The sequence below is a fragment of the Neovison vison genome, chromosome 2, assembly GCF_020171115.1.
Source record: "Neovison vison isolate M4711 chromosome 2, ASM_NN_V1, whole genome shotgun sequence".
Classification (NCBI taxonomy): Eukaryota; Metazoa; Chordata; class Mammalia; order Carnivora; family Mustelidae; genus Neogale; species Neogale vison.
In genome coordinates this window covers 85475137-85492791 of record NC_058092.1, presented here as the reverse complement: position 1 = coordinate 85492791, position 17655 = coordinate 85475137, and the positions used below count along the sequence as shown (strand labels likewise).

The 17655-nt window shown below is 38.4% G+C and overlaps 1 protein-coding gene across 1 annotated transcript in view; it reads right to left on the bottom strand.

Moving 5' to 3' along the window:
• Positions 1-446: 446 nt before the first annotated feature.
• The window catches only part of PALMD (palmdelphin), a 52214-nt gene continuing 35005 nt past the window's right edge, over positions 447-17655 (bottom strand). Inside the window, exons 4-8 of the mRNA XM_044238747.1 lie at positions 8506-8620; positions 8122-8155; positions 7891-8004; positions 5302-6393; positions 447-813 (exon numbers count right to left, since the gene is read on the bottom strand). Coding sequence (XP_044094682.1) covers positions 770-813; positions 5302-6393; positions 7891-8004; positions 8122-8155; positions 8506-8620 — 1399 coding nt within the window. The 3' untranslated portion in view covers positions 447-769. The remainder of the gene's footprint in view (positions 814-5301; positions 6394-7890; positions 8005-8121; positions 8156-8505; positions 8621-17655) is intronic.

Here is a 17655-nt window from a genome sequence, read left to right as displayed (position 1 = left end):
AAGGATTGGTCAAACATAGACTAGATTTGTATTCTTTGAGAATATGGGAAGTTCTCCATCTAATAGCCTTAGGTCATAATCAGTCATTGCACCATGGAGTTCACACTGAACCGAATGAAAGAAAAGATAATATTTCAAGAAGAATCAATGTGTCAGTTATCATGGACAAAAGTCATGAAAACTATCAAGATACTACAAACCTAGGCCCAAAATGTGAGGTTAATTATTGCATGCACCTTTGAAATGGATGCAGAGTTTGAAGTCTCTATCAAATAAACTGGTCCTTAGCAGGAGGGTGCAGTTGTCTTAATGCCTTGTAGATTTGGGAAACCATGTTTACTTGTTAGGGTGGAAGATGAATATTTCTGTGATGAGGTTGCAATGGCGTCCTATGATCTTTCAATCTTTGTATTAGCAAAACTACCATGTCAGTTAAGAGACTATAGTCAGGCTGTTTTAAATAACTTTATTCTTAAATTTAACACACTCTTATTAGAAATGCTTTGGTATCAATACAATAAAAATATGCTGGTTTCTCCCCCGCACTGAATTGTGTCAAGTAACTGGAAAAGTTAAGCATTTGTTCTCCCTAGCTTTTTTGGGATTTTTTCACGAATGATGACTACTGCTTATTCACATGGCTTAATATGGCTATAATTATAATTTTTGGAGTCTCAGGAAGAAAGAAACAAAATACCGAAAAGAGAAGTTGGCAAACGTTTCTTAGTTTCTTCTTCAAAGGATGTTTAGGTCGATGATGATACACCTCTCAGATAACTTTTTTCCCCAGTTTTGCCATTCTCATCCTTAAAGCTGAAAATTTAAAAAACAATAGAGAGTTATAAAAGGAGAGCTTTAGTTTTCACTCTAAATGACCATTTCATAGAATGCAGGAAAGTTTGAAACATACCTCAGATGGTTTTATCCAACAATGTGAGCATTGTTTTAGTAGCACAAAAAGATAGTAGAAATAATAAGCTATGGTTAACTAGGGCTGAAGCAGGTTCAGAACTAGAAGGAACCTATTTCTATAAAGATTAGAAAAATTAGTAGGGTAAACACAGCACAAGTTGAGTAAGTATAGGATTAGTGTGCAATTGTACTATTAGCCTTAGACAAATTCCTATACATCAATGACCATGTTCTGTTCCTATTTCTGAGCTATGCACTACTAAAAATAAAAAAGTCATTGACATAAACTTTAATTCATGGTTATCATTTAAGTCATCAAACTTGGTTATTCTGGGGACTCCAACCTTGGATATAGAATGATAAAAACATTTTTCTTTGTGAGTGAAAAAATGTGAACCCAGTTAATAAGAGCTGGAGTGATTATAAAATTGTGTCTTCATCAGGTATACTTTCAAATGACAACATATCTTTTGAGCATATGCCACTGCTAATGATAAATATGATGTAAAAACCATTTTTAAAAACATAGATTTAGAATTTGTAATACTCCTCCAATGTTCTGGTATCATGCCCTTAATACTTAGGGTATCAGTATAGCTGCCTGGGTCATGTTCCAAAAGTTGAAAGATGCTTTCAAGGCACTGATCATTGTATTCATATGTAAATATGGCTCAAAAGCCAGCTGTTTAACTGATTGCAAGATTCCATTTAATGAAAAAAATTTAAAAAAGGGAAGACTCTTTCCCTCATTTTCCAGCCATTTAATTAGTTGTCTATTAACAAATGAAATGATCTCATCTCTGAGGTGCTCTTTTTCATAAATATGAGAAGGGATGGGGGATCCATTACTGTAACAAGACTATGATTATTTGTTGTTGTTGTTGTTATTCTACTTATATGGAATATTTTCATTTAAATGAAGTCAAGGAGGATTCTTTCCTCTGGAATCTTATGGGGAATGGTCATTTCTAAGGTCAGAGTCAAGAATATTTCCTTGAACTTAGGACCAGCTGGGAGAATGTCCTTTACTCTGTAGCCAGGAGGATGGTCTCTGTTGCTGGGAGATGATGGATGGTGGAGCCTGAGGAGAGGACTATACTTCCAGAGCAGGAGGTGAACTGAAGGCAAAAGGCAAGGCTTTATGTTTTCTACTCTTGGATTTTATGGACCTCTACCTTGGTCATGCCAAAAATGAGAGCAGGGGAAAGTCCATTTTAAGAGACTTTTTAAAGGTCTCTCTCTCTCTCTCTTTTTTTTTAAAAAGATTTTATTTATTTATTTGACAGACAGAGATCACAAGCAGGCAGAGAGAGAGAGGAGGAAGCAGGCTCCCTGCTGAGCAGAAAGCCCGATTCGGGGCTTGATCCCAGGACCCTGGGATCATGACCCAAGCTGAAGGGAGAAGCTTTAACCCACTGAGCCACCCTAGCGCCCCTTTTAAGGCAGTTACTCCTTACATTTACTCCTCAATTTGAGATTCAGTAAATCAGGCACAGCCTTTGTGCTATAGACAATTCGTTGAAGTTCTTGAAGGACATCCTAGATGTGCACATCCTCGGGAGTGAGGGTGTGCAGTAGCTCACTGTCCAACTTCTTAAGGGAAGAAAATGAATTCTAGGGTGTTAGAGTTTGCTGTTTTTTTCTTTAGGCCTATGGCTGGTAGATGGTGTGAGTTTCAAGTAGAAGTTTGGGGCCTGAGCATGTTGGCAATAGGAAGGGGTGGCAGGTAAATAACGGGGGCCATTAGCTCTTCTTTATATTTCTGCTTTCTGCTCTTTTCTGATCTTCACCTCCTTCCCCGACAGCAATTCAGACACGTAGTTTTGGCTGGTTGAACTTGGTGGAGGAGAGCTTGCCTCCTTACTCTCAGCATTCCTTGGCTCCTAATGATTGCCACAGGTTTGCAGTTTTAACACCAATAGCATAGGAATCCCTCGGAGCTGAGGTTCCCTGTCTCTATCATCCTGAAATGCTGCAGATGTATCTAAGAGGGGTGAATAGAGCTAGAAGGAATACAAGAGTAGGTTGGTGAGGACTAACTACCAAAAAGCCAGATGCTTATATGGTGGGGATAGTAGTAAAATCCCAGTAAAGCTTACTGGGACCACTCATTGGTGGCTGTGCCCAGCATTGACCTATACTTTAGAAAATGACCCTGTTACGTTTACATTAGCAGATGGACATAACTTTGCTGAATTTTCTTGTCATGTCTAAACCTGTTCAAAGGTTTTGATTAAGACATATGGACTTCCAGGCTCCACTTTTCAACCTCTTTCTTCCTTTTTTGTGCTCTTTTCCAAGTTCAAAATTGCTGTTATATAAGACTTTCATAACAACATTTACACTAAGAGACTTATTATGCCTACCAAGAATATTTTAGCAGGGGACCTAAAGCTTGGATGAAGGAATTTATTGAGATGATGGATTTTCAAGTATCAAAAAGCATTTTTGGGGTGTTGGGGGAGACGCTTAACCTACATGGTGCTTGTGGAATTGAACTGCACAGGTGGCTATCTGTTCTATGTATATGGATGCCTCCTGAGGCTGAGGGCATGTGTCAATATGATATGCTTATTTAAAAAACCCCTTAGAAAAATATCGGCTCTGTAATCCATGCACTGAATTTGAAAACAGGATTGTAAAACAATATCATGATGGAAGGCAAGGAATTTGGAGCATTCTGTTTGTAATACGCTTTGATTGATAGTACGGAACTTTGTATTGTTACTTGGTCTGGAAAAGGTCTTCCTGTTTTCATTATTTTAGTTCAGTGGCATGATTAGTGTTGTCTGGAAATGTTAGTCACTTCCTGTCTTTTTCTATGGGGTAAATGTGTTGACATGGGTAGGGGAGAAGGAATAAGGGCATTCAGTGGGAGGTGACTAACATCCAAGTTCAAAAATGGAAGGTTTTATGGTAGGTAATGTTACTGCTCTTGACCATAATCAGTGTGATTTTCTTTTCTAAGTCTACTTTTCTCTTCTAAGTCTACTGTGTTGTTGTTTTAAAAATGAATTTAAGATGCAAAATTTGATCAGCAAACAAAATTCATTCTCAAAACGGAGAGGAATGTTTAGTTTTAGCAGGTTTTCATTGTGGGGACGCATCACTTAACTATGAGGAAGATAACCGTGCACTTGCCAAGAGGTTAGAAATTCCTCAGGTAATTATTTCAGTGTATGCCTAACTTAACTATCCAAAAGAATGGAAGAAGTCCATTTAATTATATTATTGGCAGCCCCAAATTGAGCTTATGGGTTGCAGAAGAAACCTTCCTGAACTGTGCAAGTACTTCCACACTTCTACAGAATTATCCAGTTCTGCTTGCTGAATTAGCTGAGTCTTGATATTTATTGCTATTTAACAAGAATCCTTCCATTAGATACACTTAAAATTTACCATCCCATCCATTCATCCAGAATCTGTATGTCTGGATAATTTATGTTGGTCTTTAGCTAAGGTTAAGTATAGCTATTATAATTGATTTTGTCAGAATCTTCTTTATTTTTTTTTGTAAGTGAGGATGTACTTACAAAAAAATTGTAGAATACAATATCCAAGTGGTAATAAGGAATTTAAACCAATGAGCTACCACTTTTGTAGGAAAAAGTGTTATTTTCCATTTAATGCTAAACAAGCTAGATAGCTATAAAACTATAGAGAATGAAAAATATGAGTATGTAGAAAATGGAAAAAATTGCTAAGTTCAGGAAGACTATGGAAAGATAAATGTTACAGATAATTAAAATAAATTGACATTCTGTTTTAAAATGTAGAAAAATTAAGGAAATAAAGTTAGTTTAACTTTAATAAAGTCAGTTTACTTTTAACGTAACTTTAAACTACTTTCATAGTTCAAACTATGAAAGTATGGAGAAACAAGATATAGCAAAGTAATAAAATATCACACTGAAAATAGAATTTGTTTCTTATTTTTTTCTTGCAAAATTAAGGCAACTTGTTAACTTAGGTAAGATGTTTAAATAACAAAAATGTATAAACAATTAGCTGGCATCAGTTTCTGGTGGGAAAAGATGTGATGTAGATGATCCAACATATTATTGATCCAAATACATTCACAAACAGTACCACACTGTGACAGAAGACAAATTTCAAGTTTCTAAGGTCAATCCATTGATTACTATTACTATTGCACTATCCAAAGTAGACAACAGTTGTTTTTTTCATTTCTCTCTTTCCAAGTGACTTAATCACTTTAGTTACAGTGACAATAATTCAGGTCATCATGAATTTAAAAAAACCCCAAACCCTTAGCTTGTATTAGTCTATGAGGTGGTCAAAAAAGCTGAAAGCAAAAGGGTTTGTTAAGGCAAAAAGAAGGTTGTCACATGATTAAACAGCAGTGGCAAGCCTTATCATTCTCCTTACCTGTTAAGGATGGGTCCTCAGTCCCATCTCCAGCCATCTGAACGTCAAGTGGAGAATGAACTGGATTGCCCAAGCTTTCTTCTTGCTCTTTCCGAGATATGGAATTTTTGTGGGGAGATTTGTGGTTTGTGTTTTCATAGGGATTAACTTCTGCTCTCTTTCTAGGAAGTGGTGTTGGTGTGGCAGGCTGGTAAACCTGACTGTAGGGAGCTACGGGATGGTAGGATGGTTTCTCAGCGTCCCCTTCACCCTCCTCCTCATCATCAATCACAACCAGCTCGGCATGGATGATCCCGTCATACCCTGTCAGAAGCTTCTTTTCTTCTTCATTGTCTTCTGCCTGCTGATACCCCATGAAAATCATTGTCACAGGTTCTGAATCAGCCATATCAGAAGGCAGGGAATGAACGATATTATATCTAATATCTTCCTCATCCTCCTGGCAAGCAGGAGACGAATCCTGGTGTTTTGACTTCCCAGCTAGGGCTTCACTGGGACTCAGTCTTGCCTCTGGAGAAGCCATATATTTGTCCTGGATCGTGTTGGATTCTTCCCAAGGAGTCATCAGCCTCCTTTGTAGAGTGTGGGGCATCTCCTCAGCTTGTTGAGTCATTGATCGGGGTTGAGGTATGGGCCGAACGGGGCTGACATGATTGAAGCTGTTGACCCTCCCCTCTGAAAGCCCATTGTCCAGATTGTGTACGGATTCATTCATATCATTACCCAGTCCATTAGCTTTCATCTTTATCCTTTCTTGAAAGTTTGGTCCAGGAGTTACCTTCTCCCTCTGTGGAGTCGTAGGCCTGCAGAATGGATTGGCGTAGACAGGCTCATGATACTCTGTTGGGGATTTAGAGTTTCTCTCTGTGGCTTGTCTCAAAAGTTCCTCCACCTCAACTGGGGCCAGGCCATCTGTGCCATTGTACGCTGCACTGTGATTAGAGCTTACTGCATATACTGACTTTTGCCCATCGTCGTAAACTTTTATTCCTGTACCTTTAAAGTCATCTGAGGGGAGAGGTATTGAAGACAGGACTGTGCTTTCTCCAGTTTTCAAGTCTTTTTCAACTTTAATTTCCATGGCATACAAAGCTGTTGAGAGAGAAATTTGTTAGTTAAAATTTTCTCTTCAAAAGTATAGCCTGCCTTCACAGTGTGTTTTTATGCTAAGTATACTCTTTGATATTCTTTTATGTGAGATGTTGCTGTCTGTTTTTACAACTTTTGATTGCATTAGTTGTATAATGGCTAACATGGTAGTGACATAGGTCTTTATGTAACGATGCGTGGGATGGCTGAGAAATGGGGTTGAAAAGCTGATTGGAGAAGAGAAGCTGAGGATTCCAAACAGTAAGGCTCAAAATATTATATACCAAAAAATATTTTATTTATAAATAATAAATCTGACAAGACAGATTATACTCTTACATTATTCAATGGGAGGAATCAGACCTCTTTGTTAGTTAGGAGGAATATGTAGCACTAGGCATTGCAACAGGTAAAAGGCCTAGCACAGTATATTTTATTAAGTTACATCCTTGCTGTGTGGGCCAGCAGCCCACTGAAATTATAGAGGAGTGTTCTAGAGTTTCCACAGCAGGGAGCTTGTTTAAATGTAGAACAGCTATTGAAGAGGGAGGAGGGAGGTAAGAATCCTTCTCCTTCTGCCTTTTTTTTTTTTTTTTTTTTTTCTGTTTCCTTTGCTCCAGTTTTCAAGTAGGGGGGATGATAGAGCGGTATCAGCTGAACTGAAAACAGCTGAACTGGAGAACACTGGGTAATAGAGCTCTGCTGCATGGCCCAGGCAGATTCCTTATGACTGGAGTTTTAAGAGCTAATAGGAATCTGGGCCAATGTGGCAGTGCTTAACTTCCGTTGTGACCTCCCACCTCCCTTTCTGGACCCATCTCAGATTCCATACCTCCTCCTCAGTAGCCTGGTGGTTCTTGGCCTTCCCTAACTACCCAACTAAAACTGCATCCCACCTCTACGAGGGCACAGATTATTGCTGTTTCATTCACTCCTGGACTCCTAGTGCAAGAACTGAGCTTGCCATGTAGTACATGGTCACTAAATATTTGTTGAATATTTAAATGAATGACTGTTCCCTGCCTGTGGAGTGTGGCTTCTTTTTCTAATCTAAACTTCAAAGGTTCCCACCCTGCCCCCAGACAAGCCTTCATTTTGTCTGGAGGCTTTGAAGTATGTTTTATGAAAGTCACTCCCACATGGGGGTAAATCATATCTAAAGTTTCCAAGGTGATATTTTTATTTTCATAAAGAATCTTAGTAATCCAAGAGAGTGTCTACTAGATGGAGTACTTGGGGAGAGAGATTTTTGAACAGGGGAGCTTTGCTTTTAAGAGTTTGTCTCTTTCAAGTCTTGACCTTCTTTGTCTCTACCTAGTTTGCATAAATACTGTAACCCCTCTATCCCTACCAATGCAAGTGACTCAAATAACTCTTGGAACTTTGTAAAATGGACCATTGCTTCACCTGAAGCATCAGATGTCTTAGCAAGTTGCTAATATCTGACATTGTAAAATCTGAATTTGAGAACCTGCGTTTGGATACAGATTTTTCATATACCTTTTCTGTTTTGTTCATCATCTTCTATTCCTTCGTTTCTTTCCTTCCTTAATCTGGAAGGCACGTAGGATTTTGGAAGGTCAGGGATATTAGCATAGATGTCTTCAATTGACTCTGTAAAATTAATATTAATTCAAAATACATTTAGGATATATAATAATGAGAAAAATTTCTGTGAGTTTATTTAAAAATGTCATAGTTAGCCATAGAATAGGATGTTTGGAAACATACCTTCTGATGTTTCTTCCTTTTCCACCTTCACAGACTATAAGAAAAAAGAATCCTCCGTGATTAATACAGTTAAAACATAAATTCTAAATGTGGATATAGTTTAAAGAATTATGTACTATTTGTGGACTCATTCTGGGAAGAGCTCATAGTTTTTTTTTTTTTTTTAAAGATTTTATTTATTTATTTGACAGAGAGAGATCACAAGTAGGCAGAGAGGCAGGCAGACAGAGAGAGAGGAGGAAGCAGGCTCCCTGCTGAGCAGAGAGCCCGATGCGGGACTCGATCCCAGGACCCTGAGATCATGACCTGAGCCGAAGGCAGCGGCTTAACCCACTGAGCCACCCAGGCGCCCCAAGAGCTCATAGTTTAAATGTTAACGCTCACCTTTATTATGTCTTCTGTTGTCCTCTCAACTGATTTTAGTTTCCTTAAAATTGCCTCTTCGTTGGTTGAGATTTGGAGCTCAGCCTTTTCAAGATCTTGGATTTCTTTCTCGAGTCTGACAACAGAAAGATATGCTTTTCATTGCTTAAGGCACTACAGAGTTCCCAAATATATTTTCTCCATATATACACTTTCCTTGGAATACTGCATGTAAATATCTGGGTACCTTTTAAGAACATAGCATCACACCAACCACCACATTTAGTACATATAAGGGATATAACACCTGACTTTGATTGAACAGTTTTTAAATCAAGTTGAAACAAAAAATTTTTCTGACAAAGGGAATTCTTAGGTAAAGTGTTTGAACCTTGCCTCATTTTCTTTATTGCAATTACGAATGTTATGTCCAAATAATTAGAGAAATTTCTTTTATAAAGAGACTTAAGTTTAAAGTTGAACCAAAAGGAATGGTTCATTGGTAGTTATTATGTAGCTCACCAATTTTTCTTACCTAAGTCTCCATATAAATTATTTGGAGAAAGCATTATAATTACTTTTTTTCTAACCAATCAACACTTCATAAGACTATAATGTTTAGAATTAATTTAATAATCAAAATTATCACTTTGAAACCCTGTGTATCCTATCATTGGAAATGACATCTCCTTTTAATTTTACAATTTCCTAAGAATTGTGCCATATTATAATGAGTAGAACAGAGAGATGAGAAATGGACAAAGCCTAGGGTAGTGGACTCAGTTGCTGCTGTTTATAGAGACTACATTTTCTGGAGAAAAAAAAAAAAAAAAAAGCACACATGGCCTGATGAAATGTAAGGGAACTTATAAGGACAAAGAAACAGACGTTTGAAATTGGACTGTCACAAACATTTTGAGCTGGAATCTTGACCAGAGTGCAGCTGCATATCCGATTCAAGTTAACATCAGGGTGTGTTGTCATGAATTCTGTCCTGTATAAAAACATCGGGCATGGCACTCATAAAGTTAGTAAGGCTGACCTTTGGCTACCACGACATATGCAGTCTCTCAGCCAAATGCTCTAAACTCCAACGTCAGCTGCCTCTGGGAATGGCTGATTAGGCAGAGCAACTAGTCCAGGAGGTGAGAGTCAGGGGTATTCACACCTGCTATGATAATTGTCAGTTTTCTTGACTTCCTTCTTTAAGATGATTATGGATCTGGGAGTTCAAAAATCTTGTGCTAATGTCACATCAGTAAGAGATGAAGATATGGTCTGCTTGACTATTCTCCTACTCATTGCTTGAGCTTCAAAATTCTGACTTTCCTGCTGCCTCTGGCCATTGGTGGTTGGCTATTTGTAACTAAGGAAGATTTCTCATATATCAATAGAACTCCAGGTAAAATGTAGTACTTTTGTTTTCTTAGAAGTTACTGAGGTGTGATTGTTATCCTGGAGATCAATGGAACAGAACAGAGAACTCAGAAATGGACTCTCAACTTTATGGTCAACTGATCTTCAACAAAGCAGGAAAGAATATCTAATGGAAAAAAGTCTCTTCAAAGATATTGGAAAAATTGGACAACCACATGTAGAAGAATGAAACTGGGCCATTTTCTTACACCATACACAAAGATAAACTCAAAATGGATAAAAGACCTAAATATGAGACAGGAATCCATAAAAAATCCTAGAGGAGAACACAGGCAACATCTATGACCTCTGGCTGTAGCAACTTCTTGCTAGACATATCTCCAAAGGAAGAGAAAAAGAAGCAAAATGAACTACTGGAACTTCATCAAGATAAAAAGCTTTTGCACAGCAAAGGAAATAGTTGACAAAACCAAAAGACAACTTACTGAATGGGAGAAGATATTTGCAGATGTCTTATCAGATAAAGGGCGAGTATCCAAGAACTATAAAGAACTTATCAAACTCAGCACCCAAAGCCCAAATAATCTCGTCAAGAAATGAGCAGAAGACATGAACAGACATTTCTTCAAAGAAGATACAAAAATGACCAGCAGACACAAGAAAAAAATCTCAACATCACTCAGCACCAGGGAAATACAAATTGAAACCACAGTGAGATACCACTTCAATCTTGTCAGAATGGCTAAAATTAACAAGTCAGGAAAAAACAAATGTTGGTGAGGATGCAGAGAAAGGGGAGCCCTCCTGTACTATTTGTGGGAATGCAAGCTGGTGCAGCCACTCTAGAAAATAGGATGAAGTTTCCTTAAGAAATTAAAAATAGAGCTACCCTATGACCCAGCAATTGCACTACTAGGTATTTACCCCAGAGATACAAACATAGCGATCTGAAGGGGCACCTGCACCCCAGTGTTTATAGGAGCAATGTCTACTATAGCCAAACTGTGGAAAGAGCCCAGATTTCCACTGACAGATGGATGGATAAAGAAGATGTGGTGTATTATATAAGAGAATATTATTCAGTCATCAAAAAAGATGATATCTCACCATTTACATCAATGTGGATGGAACTGGAGGGTATTATGCTAAATGAAATAAGTCAATCAGAGAAAGACAATTATCATATGGTTTTACTCCTATGTGGAATTTAAGAAACAAAGCAGAGGATCATAGGGGAAGGGGAGGAAAATAAAATAACATGAAGTCATAGATGGAGACAAACCATAAGAGACTCTTAACTATAGGAAACAAAGTGAGGGTTGCAGGGATGGGGTAACTGCATGATAGGCATTAAGGAGGGCACATGATGTAATGAACATTTGGAGTTATATTCAATGGATGATGATATCTAAACTCTATATTAGAAACTAATGATACACTGTATGTTAACTGATTGAATTTAAATTAATTTTTATAAAAAAGTCTATCTCCATCCATTGTAGCACGTCTGTCCATCAGTGGAGTTGTGGGCATGCATGTTGGTTGGGAGAATGGAAAGGTCTATACTAAAAGTGATAGATCTGGATGACTTTGTTTCTGCTCTTCACCACTTTTGAGAACCATTTCCTTTAACCTCCCTGAAACTTGGTTTTGTAGCATAAACAATGAGAATATGGTATCTGCCTTACTTTATACAGAAATTTGGTGAAGCTAAGAAGAGGTGATGTATATGATTGATATCAGATGTTAAGTGTTATTATGATGTAATTATTAAAAGTTTTCTGCCATATGCTGTGTTTCTTTCTCCTTCTACATCTTGTCTCACAGGGTCCTTTACCCAACAGCATGTTTGAGACAGTCTAATGAGGAGCCTTTGAGTAGAATATGAGGCTGTTCAAATCATTGCTACAAGTAGCTCTCAGACTGCAGGATTCACCTGTGGAACCAATGGACAAGGGTTTAAATACTGGTTCATCTTCCAGCTTACTGTGTGACCCTAGACAAGTCAGCAGACCTTGCTAAGCCTCATTATATTCATTCATTCATTCAAAAGTATTTGTTTAGCATCTATTTTGTCAACGAAAATTAATTAACAATTAATTAGGCCATGACTAAATTTTGTCCTGGGCCCAATTTTAATAATTAATTTTAATTAATTAACTAATTAATTATGTCAATGGTGACATGAGAAAACAGCTAGATATAAAAATCAGGAGCTCAGAGAAGTCTGGGTTTGATTATAAATTTGGGAGTTAGTGGGGCACCTGGGTGGCTCAGTCTGTTAAGTGTCTGCCTTCTGCTCAGATCATGATCCTATATCCTGGGATTGAGCCCCGCATGGCGCTTCCTGCCCAGTGGGGAGTCCGCTTCTCCCTCTCTTCCTCCACCTCTGACCCCCTACTCATGCTTGCTCTCTCAAATAAGTAAAATCTTAAAGGAAATAAATCTGGGAGTTGGTATTTATGGCTATGGGAATGGATAAGATTTCCTAGAAAGTCAGGGTTACCAAGGGCTGAATCCTGGAGCAATTAAGCATTTAGAGATCTGGGCAATATTACTAGTTCACAAGGTATAATAAAGAATGAAAGAAATAGCAAGTATTCAGCAAATGCTAGTTTCTTCCTGTTTCTTCCCCTTTCCATAGGTGGAGCACAGAGACAGATTCTGGATCTGTTTGGCCAATTACATCTCAGGGACTTAGAAAGACACTGGTATTTGTAGTTGTTTTCCACTGTAGAGAGGCCTATGGGTAATGTAAAGAGATGTGATTTTCATGGATGTCTTCAGACTAATAAGGTAGGACTATGAGGTTGAAAGCCTGCTAACCTCATCAAAGTATCTGCTAATGAATGTTTTTGAAGGTTTTCAAGTCACTGGGTGAAAGATGCATTAATATGAGGTTGTAGTCAGATGACACATCTGTTTATGAAAACCAAACAGAAACAAACAAACACCCTCTTTCTGTTCTTTATCATTTAGTCACAGCCAACTGTCAGTTAAATCGCATAATAAGGAAGCTTCTTGGTGCTAATTACTTGGAATCACAAACCTCTACAGGAAATGCTTACTGATACAGAGCATTTCCTAAAATTCTCACTTCAATGCAAAACTCTATATCCCATTTTTATATGTTGATTTGTTACTTCTGTATATTATTTGTGGACAAAATAAATAACATCCAAATATAAATATTAGAGATTTGTTCCTCCAGAAAAGCTTTTTGACAGCTCACCATGCCAGTGGAAGTGATGAGAAAGCCAGAAAAGAGTAACAGAGCAGGTACCTGGCTGCTGCTGGTCTCCCTCTCCCAGGGAAGGCACTATAGTAGTCTGGCAATGGAAGAAGAGGAGATCTAAGGAGCTCCACACTAGATAATGCACCAAGTTTCTGAGGATTGCCTGTTCTTAAAGAACATAAAACAAAAATTGCAGGGGGCCTGGGTGGATCAGTTGGTTAAGCGTCTGCCTTTGGCTCAGATCATGATCCCAGAGTCCTGGGATCAGGAGCCTACTTCTCCCTCTGCCTGATGCTCCCCCCGATTGTGCTCTCTCTCGCTCTCTGACAAATAAGTAAAATCCTAGAAAAACCTCCCAAAACAAAACAACCCCCCCCAACAAAAATTGCAGCTGGTATGTAGGCACTATTTTTGTGTATATAGCACGGTGGGTTTCAACTAACAGTGATCTTCCTACTAAGGACATCTGGCAATGCTAGAGACATGTTGGTTTTCATATCTTGAAGACTTGCTACTGGCATCTGGTCGGCGGACACCAGCGACCCTGCTAAACATCCTAGGAGACGCAGAACTATCCTTCATGACAAAGACCTCTCTGGTCCGAAGTGTCAATGGTGCTGAGGTTGAGAGACCCTTGACAGGTGCTGGTAGGTGCTTGATACATGCTTCATAAGGGATTTTTAAAATATCCATTTCTCTGATATTTTTACTTTCTTGCCATTATTTCTCTTTTCCGTATAGCTAATATGGAATCCAAACTAGTATTTGTTGAATAGAATTTAATCAGCCTTATTTTCATTTAAAATTACTATTTGGGTTCATTTTCATTTCAAATTTCAGGGCGCCATGGTGGCTCAGTGGATTAAGCCACTGCCTTCAGCTCAAGTCATGATCTCAGGGTCCTGGGATTGAGCCCTAGGTCAGGCTCTCAGCTCAGCAGGGAACCTGCTTCCCCCTCTCTCTCTCTGCCTACTTGTGATCTCTCTCTCTCTGTCAAATAAATAAATAAAATCTTTAAAAAAAATTTCTCTGTATTTATATCTATCTATGCGTTTACTGATTTTCTTCTGGCTCAGTGACCATTCATAGTGAAGAGGATATTCAACCTTGATTTAAAACTCAAAAAGAATTTGGAGCTTAAATAAGGGACTTATATTTAATCCTTTTCCAAAAGTTTTGGGTAGAGACAAAAATTTAGCAAGTATAAATGAAATACTGGGGAAATTTGTGTGTGTATATATATCTGTGCATGAGTGTATATATGTGTGTTTGTAAGCTCATCATATTACACACATACAAAAACATACATATGTGTGTATATATGAGGTTTTAGTTTTCTATATAAAAATATAAATTTATATATATGTAAAGCTCTTTTGTACATGGAAAGCTTTTGGAGAGGTCACTAGGGGATAATTTTCTAACCTTCACCTGCTTATCTCTCAGCAGGTGGGTTAGAATTTCCATAAGTGCCACCATGTCCGTCTTTAAAAGGTATTACCTTTCTGAATGGGAATTGAGCTCCCAGAAATACTGATTCAGTTTGACGAGAAACAGGCAGGCGGACAAAGAGAAATATCCTTCTTTGTACCTCCTGGGCTGTTAGGCGGGGCCTGATGGATGAGTTAGCACCTCTCACGATTTCTGAGAGATGGTGGGCAGGCATCGTGTGCCAATTTAGATAAGCAGAGTACATGGAAAAGGATTTGTAATGCTATCCATTATTGGAATCTTTCTTCTCCTTGCCTATTTGCTGGGAAAAAATAGGGTTATTTTCAAGAGCTCCCTAGGTGAAAGCAGGTAGCTTTCATTTCGTGCACTGTTCTAGTAATAACCTCCCTTAATCATCACAAAATAATGTCCCCAATCCAATTTCAACATGTAATTTTTTGTCTTAGAAGAAGGACAACACCTAAATGCTGGATGCATCAAGAAGGGTTATTTCAGAAGGCAATTTTTCTGCTGCTAAGTGTCCATTTATCTCTTTCAGTTTTGGGGGGTGGTTAACAAGGACTAATAACCTAATGAAGTTTGCCACTGGGGCCCAAAAGGCCAGAACTCGGGAGATTTACATCCTACCTTCCATCATTTTATTTGCTAGTAATTATAACAACCTCTAAAATGTACTGAGTACCTACACTGTATCAGACGTTGTCCTAATTAGTCCTCCCAACAACCCCCTGGAGCACCATTTTTAGTTCCGTTTGACAGATGAGCAAGCAGGGCACCTAGACAGGCAATTGGCCTGGAGGCTTACAGGTGGCTTGTTGCAGCGCAGAATTTGAAATCAAATCTCCGCCGACAGTCTGAGCTTTTAACAACTTTCTAATTAACCACTATGGGAACACAACTTTAAAAAGTGGATTCCTGTGAACTTAGATGCAATATTCATTTTGCAAAGCAGTGTAAAAGGATTTCTTATTTCCTTTCATAATAAAGAGAGAGAAGATTGACATTCAAGCTGGGGTCCACCCACATGTTAAAGTGTTGACTCATTACATATAAAGAATATTTCTGTCCTGGCCTTCATTAGGGTTACTGTGTTATACTAGGAATTTTTCTGCTTAGTGGACAGCCAGAACAGGATTAAAGTCAAGACTTTGTCTCCTTCCTTCTTCCTTCCTTCCTTCCTTCCTTCCTTCCTTCCTTCCTTCCTTCCTTCTTTCCTTTCTTCTCTATCCTTTCTTTTCTTTTTTTGGCTGCTTGAGTTTGGATTTTGGTAGAAGTTCTTAGAACAGTCTCTTTCAGAGTCTGAGGTTTCACTCAGCTCTGGTACTTTATAGAGAGCCTTTCTTTTTTCGAGAACAAAACTATTGTTCAGAGTCATAGGTCTTAAATAAAAGCTGGTTGGTGTAATTTGATTATAAAGCTGCAGTTTGAAGGTAATCACTGATGCTATGTTTGAAATTAAGTTTATGACTGGCTTTAGCCAGATACTTTGAAAGGACTGATGACCTGTTTGCCTCTTGGGGGCCCATGCTGTCTTATTAAAAGCAAGTACTGCACCCAAAGAGCACCCCACGATCACTTCTCTGGGATGGTGTGAATCAGCAGGACTTCATCCAGGTTGTGCTACCTCTGTCATACCTCTGAAACCAGGTGATGGACGTGCTAGCAACACCTCACCAGCCCCATGGCAAGCTAGACAAAGAAGGACCCAGTTTCTTTTGGGACTCACAGGCTCTCAGAACGTGTTTGCTTCCAGCAGATGTTGAATGCATCCTGGAGTGGTGAGCAGTTGTAATCTTTGACTCTTCCCTTGGGTGCAGATTCTCTTTCCTTTCTTTCCCACAGAATCTTGGGAGAACAGGAGGTGGCTGGTGGCTTACCTACATTTGTGATTATTTTGTGGGAAGGTCTACTTTTTTGTTTCCACTTCTACCCATGGAAACAAGAAAGTGAACCCAAAGTTAACCAAAGCTAACACACTTGGCTTACTTACTCAGTCCAACCAAGTTCCGGTTTTCTTATTTAGTGAATCTTATTTAGTGAAACATAATTTCTTATTTATTGAGTTCACAAAAGGTTGTCTTTGGGAGGTGAAGGGAATCATGTTTATAAGCCCCTAGCACAGGGTGCGACATGGAAGAATTAGCTGGTAATGTAGTAGTTAGCCTTTTCTCTTCCTACTCTGCTAGGGCGAGGAGGACCATCTAGGACAACTCCAATAAAGGAAACCTACCAGGTCCATTTGGGTATTTGATCTTCAACTTTAATATCAATGATTTTGGAGCAAGTGTGGGTTTACTATAGCTTCAGGGACACACCTGTCTTGAAAAATACAGTTCTAGACAGAAAACCAAAATAACACTCTAGCATTATTAGAATTTTCATAATATTTATGGGGATGGTGTCTATTTAACAAATGTTATCTATTTTATAAATGAGGTAATAGGTCAGTTTGTTTTGACAACCTGCTAATTCCCCCTCACCCCAATCCATTTCTCCTGTTCTTTGTAGTAATAGAACACCTTGAGTTTTATGTATTTCCCTAGCTATCCTGCCATTTCCTGGTCTCTTTTTCATTTAAATGGTGCCATGTGACTAAATTCTGGCTAATAGGATATTAGCAGAAGTGACCTCTGCAATTTTCAGGTCATATCTTGAAAATAGAACTGTTTGCCCTCCATTTATACTCTCCTTCCTACAATGGAATGTGAACATGGTGATGGTGAGCTGTCTTTGGCCATCCAATCATGGGCATTACTTAGGAAGCAAAACAAGGGGACAGAAAGAAACAGGGTCTCTCTATCATTTATCATCTCATAGGACATTGCTTCTCCTCTTCCCTTGCTAAAATTATTATGGGTGTGAGAGAAATGAACTTTTTAGTCTTGTTTAAGTCATTGCTTTTATGGAATCTTTTACAGCATCAAAACCAGTATACTAAATATTGCATTGCCTTATGGGGATGAATCTTTGAGTCACCACTTGGATGAGATTTTTCCATATTTTTTCTTTGATTTGCAAAATTACTCATTAGTACCTTGCATTTCTGGTAGTTAGCCAATAAAAATAGAAAAATAAATCAGCTTTGTGCAAAGCAGTTAAGGAATTTA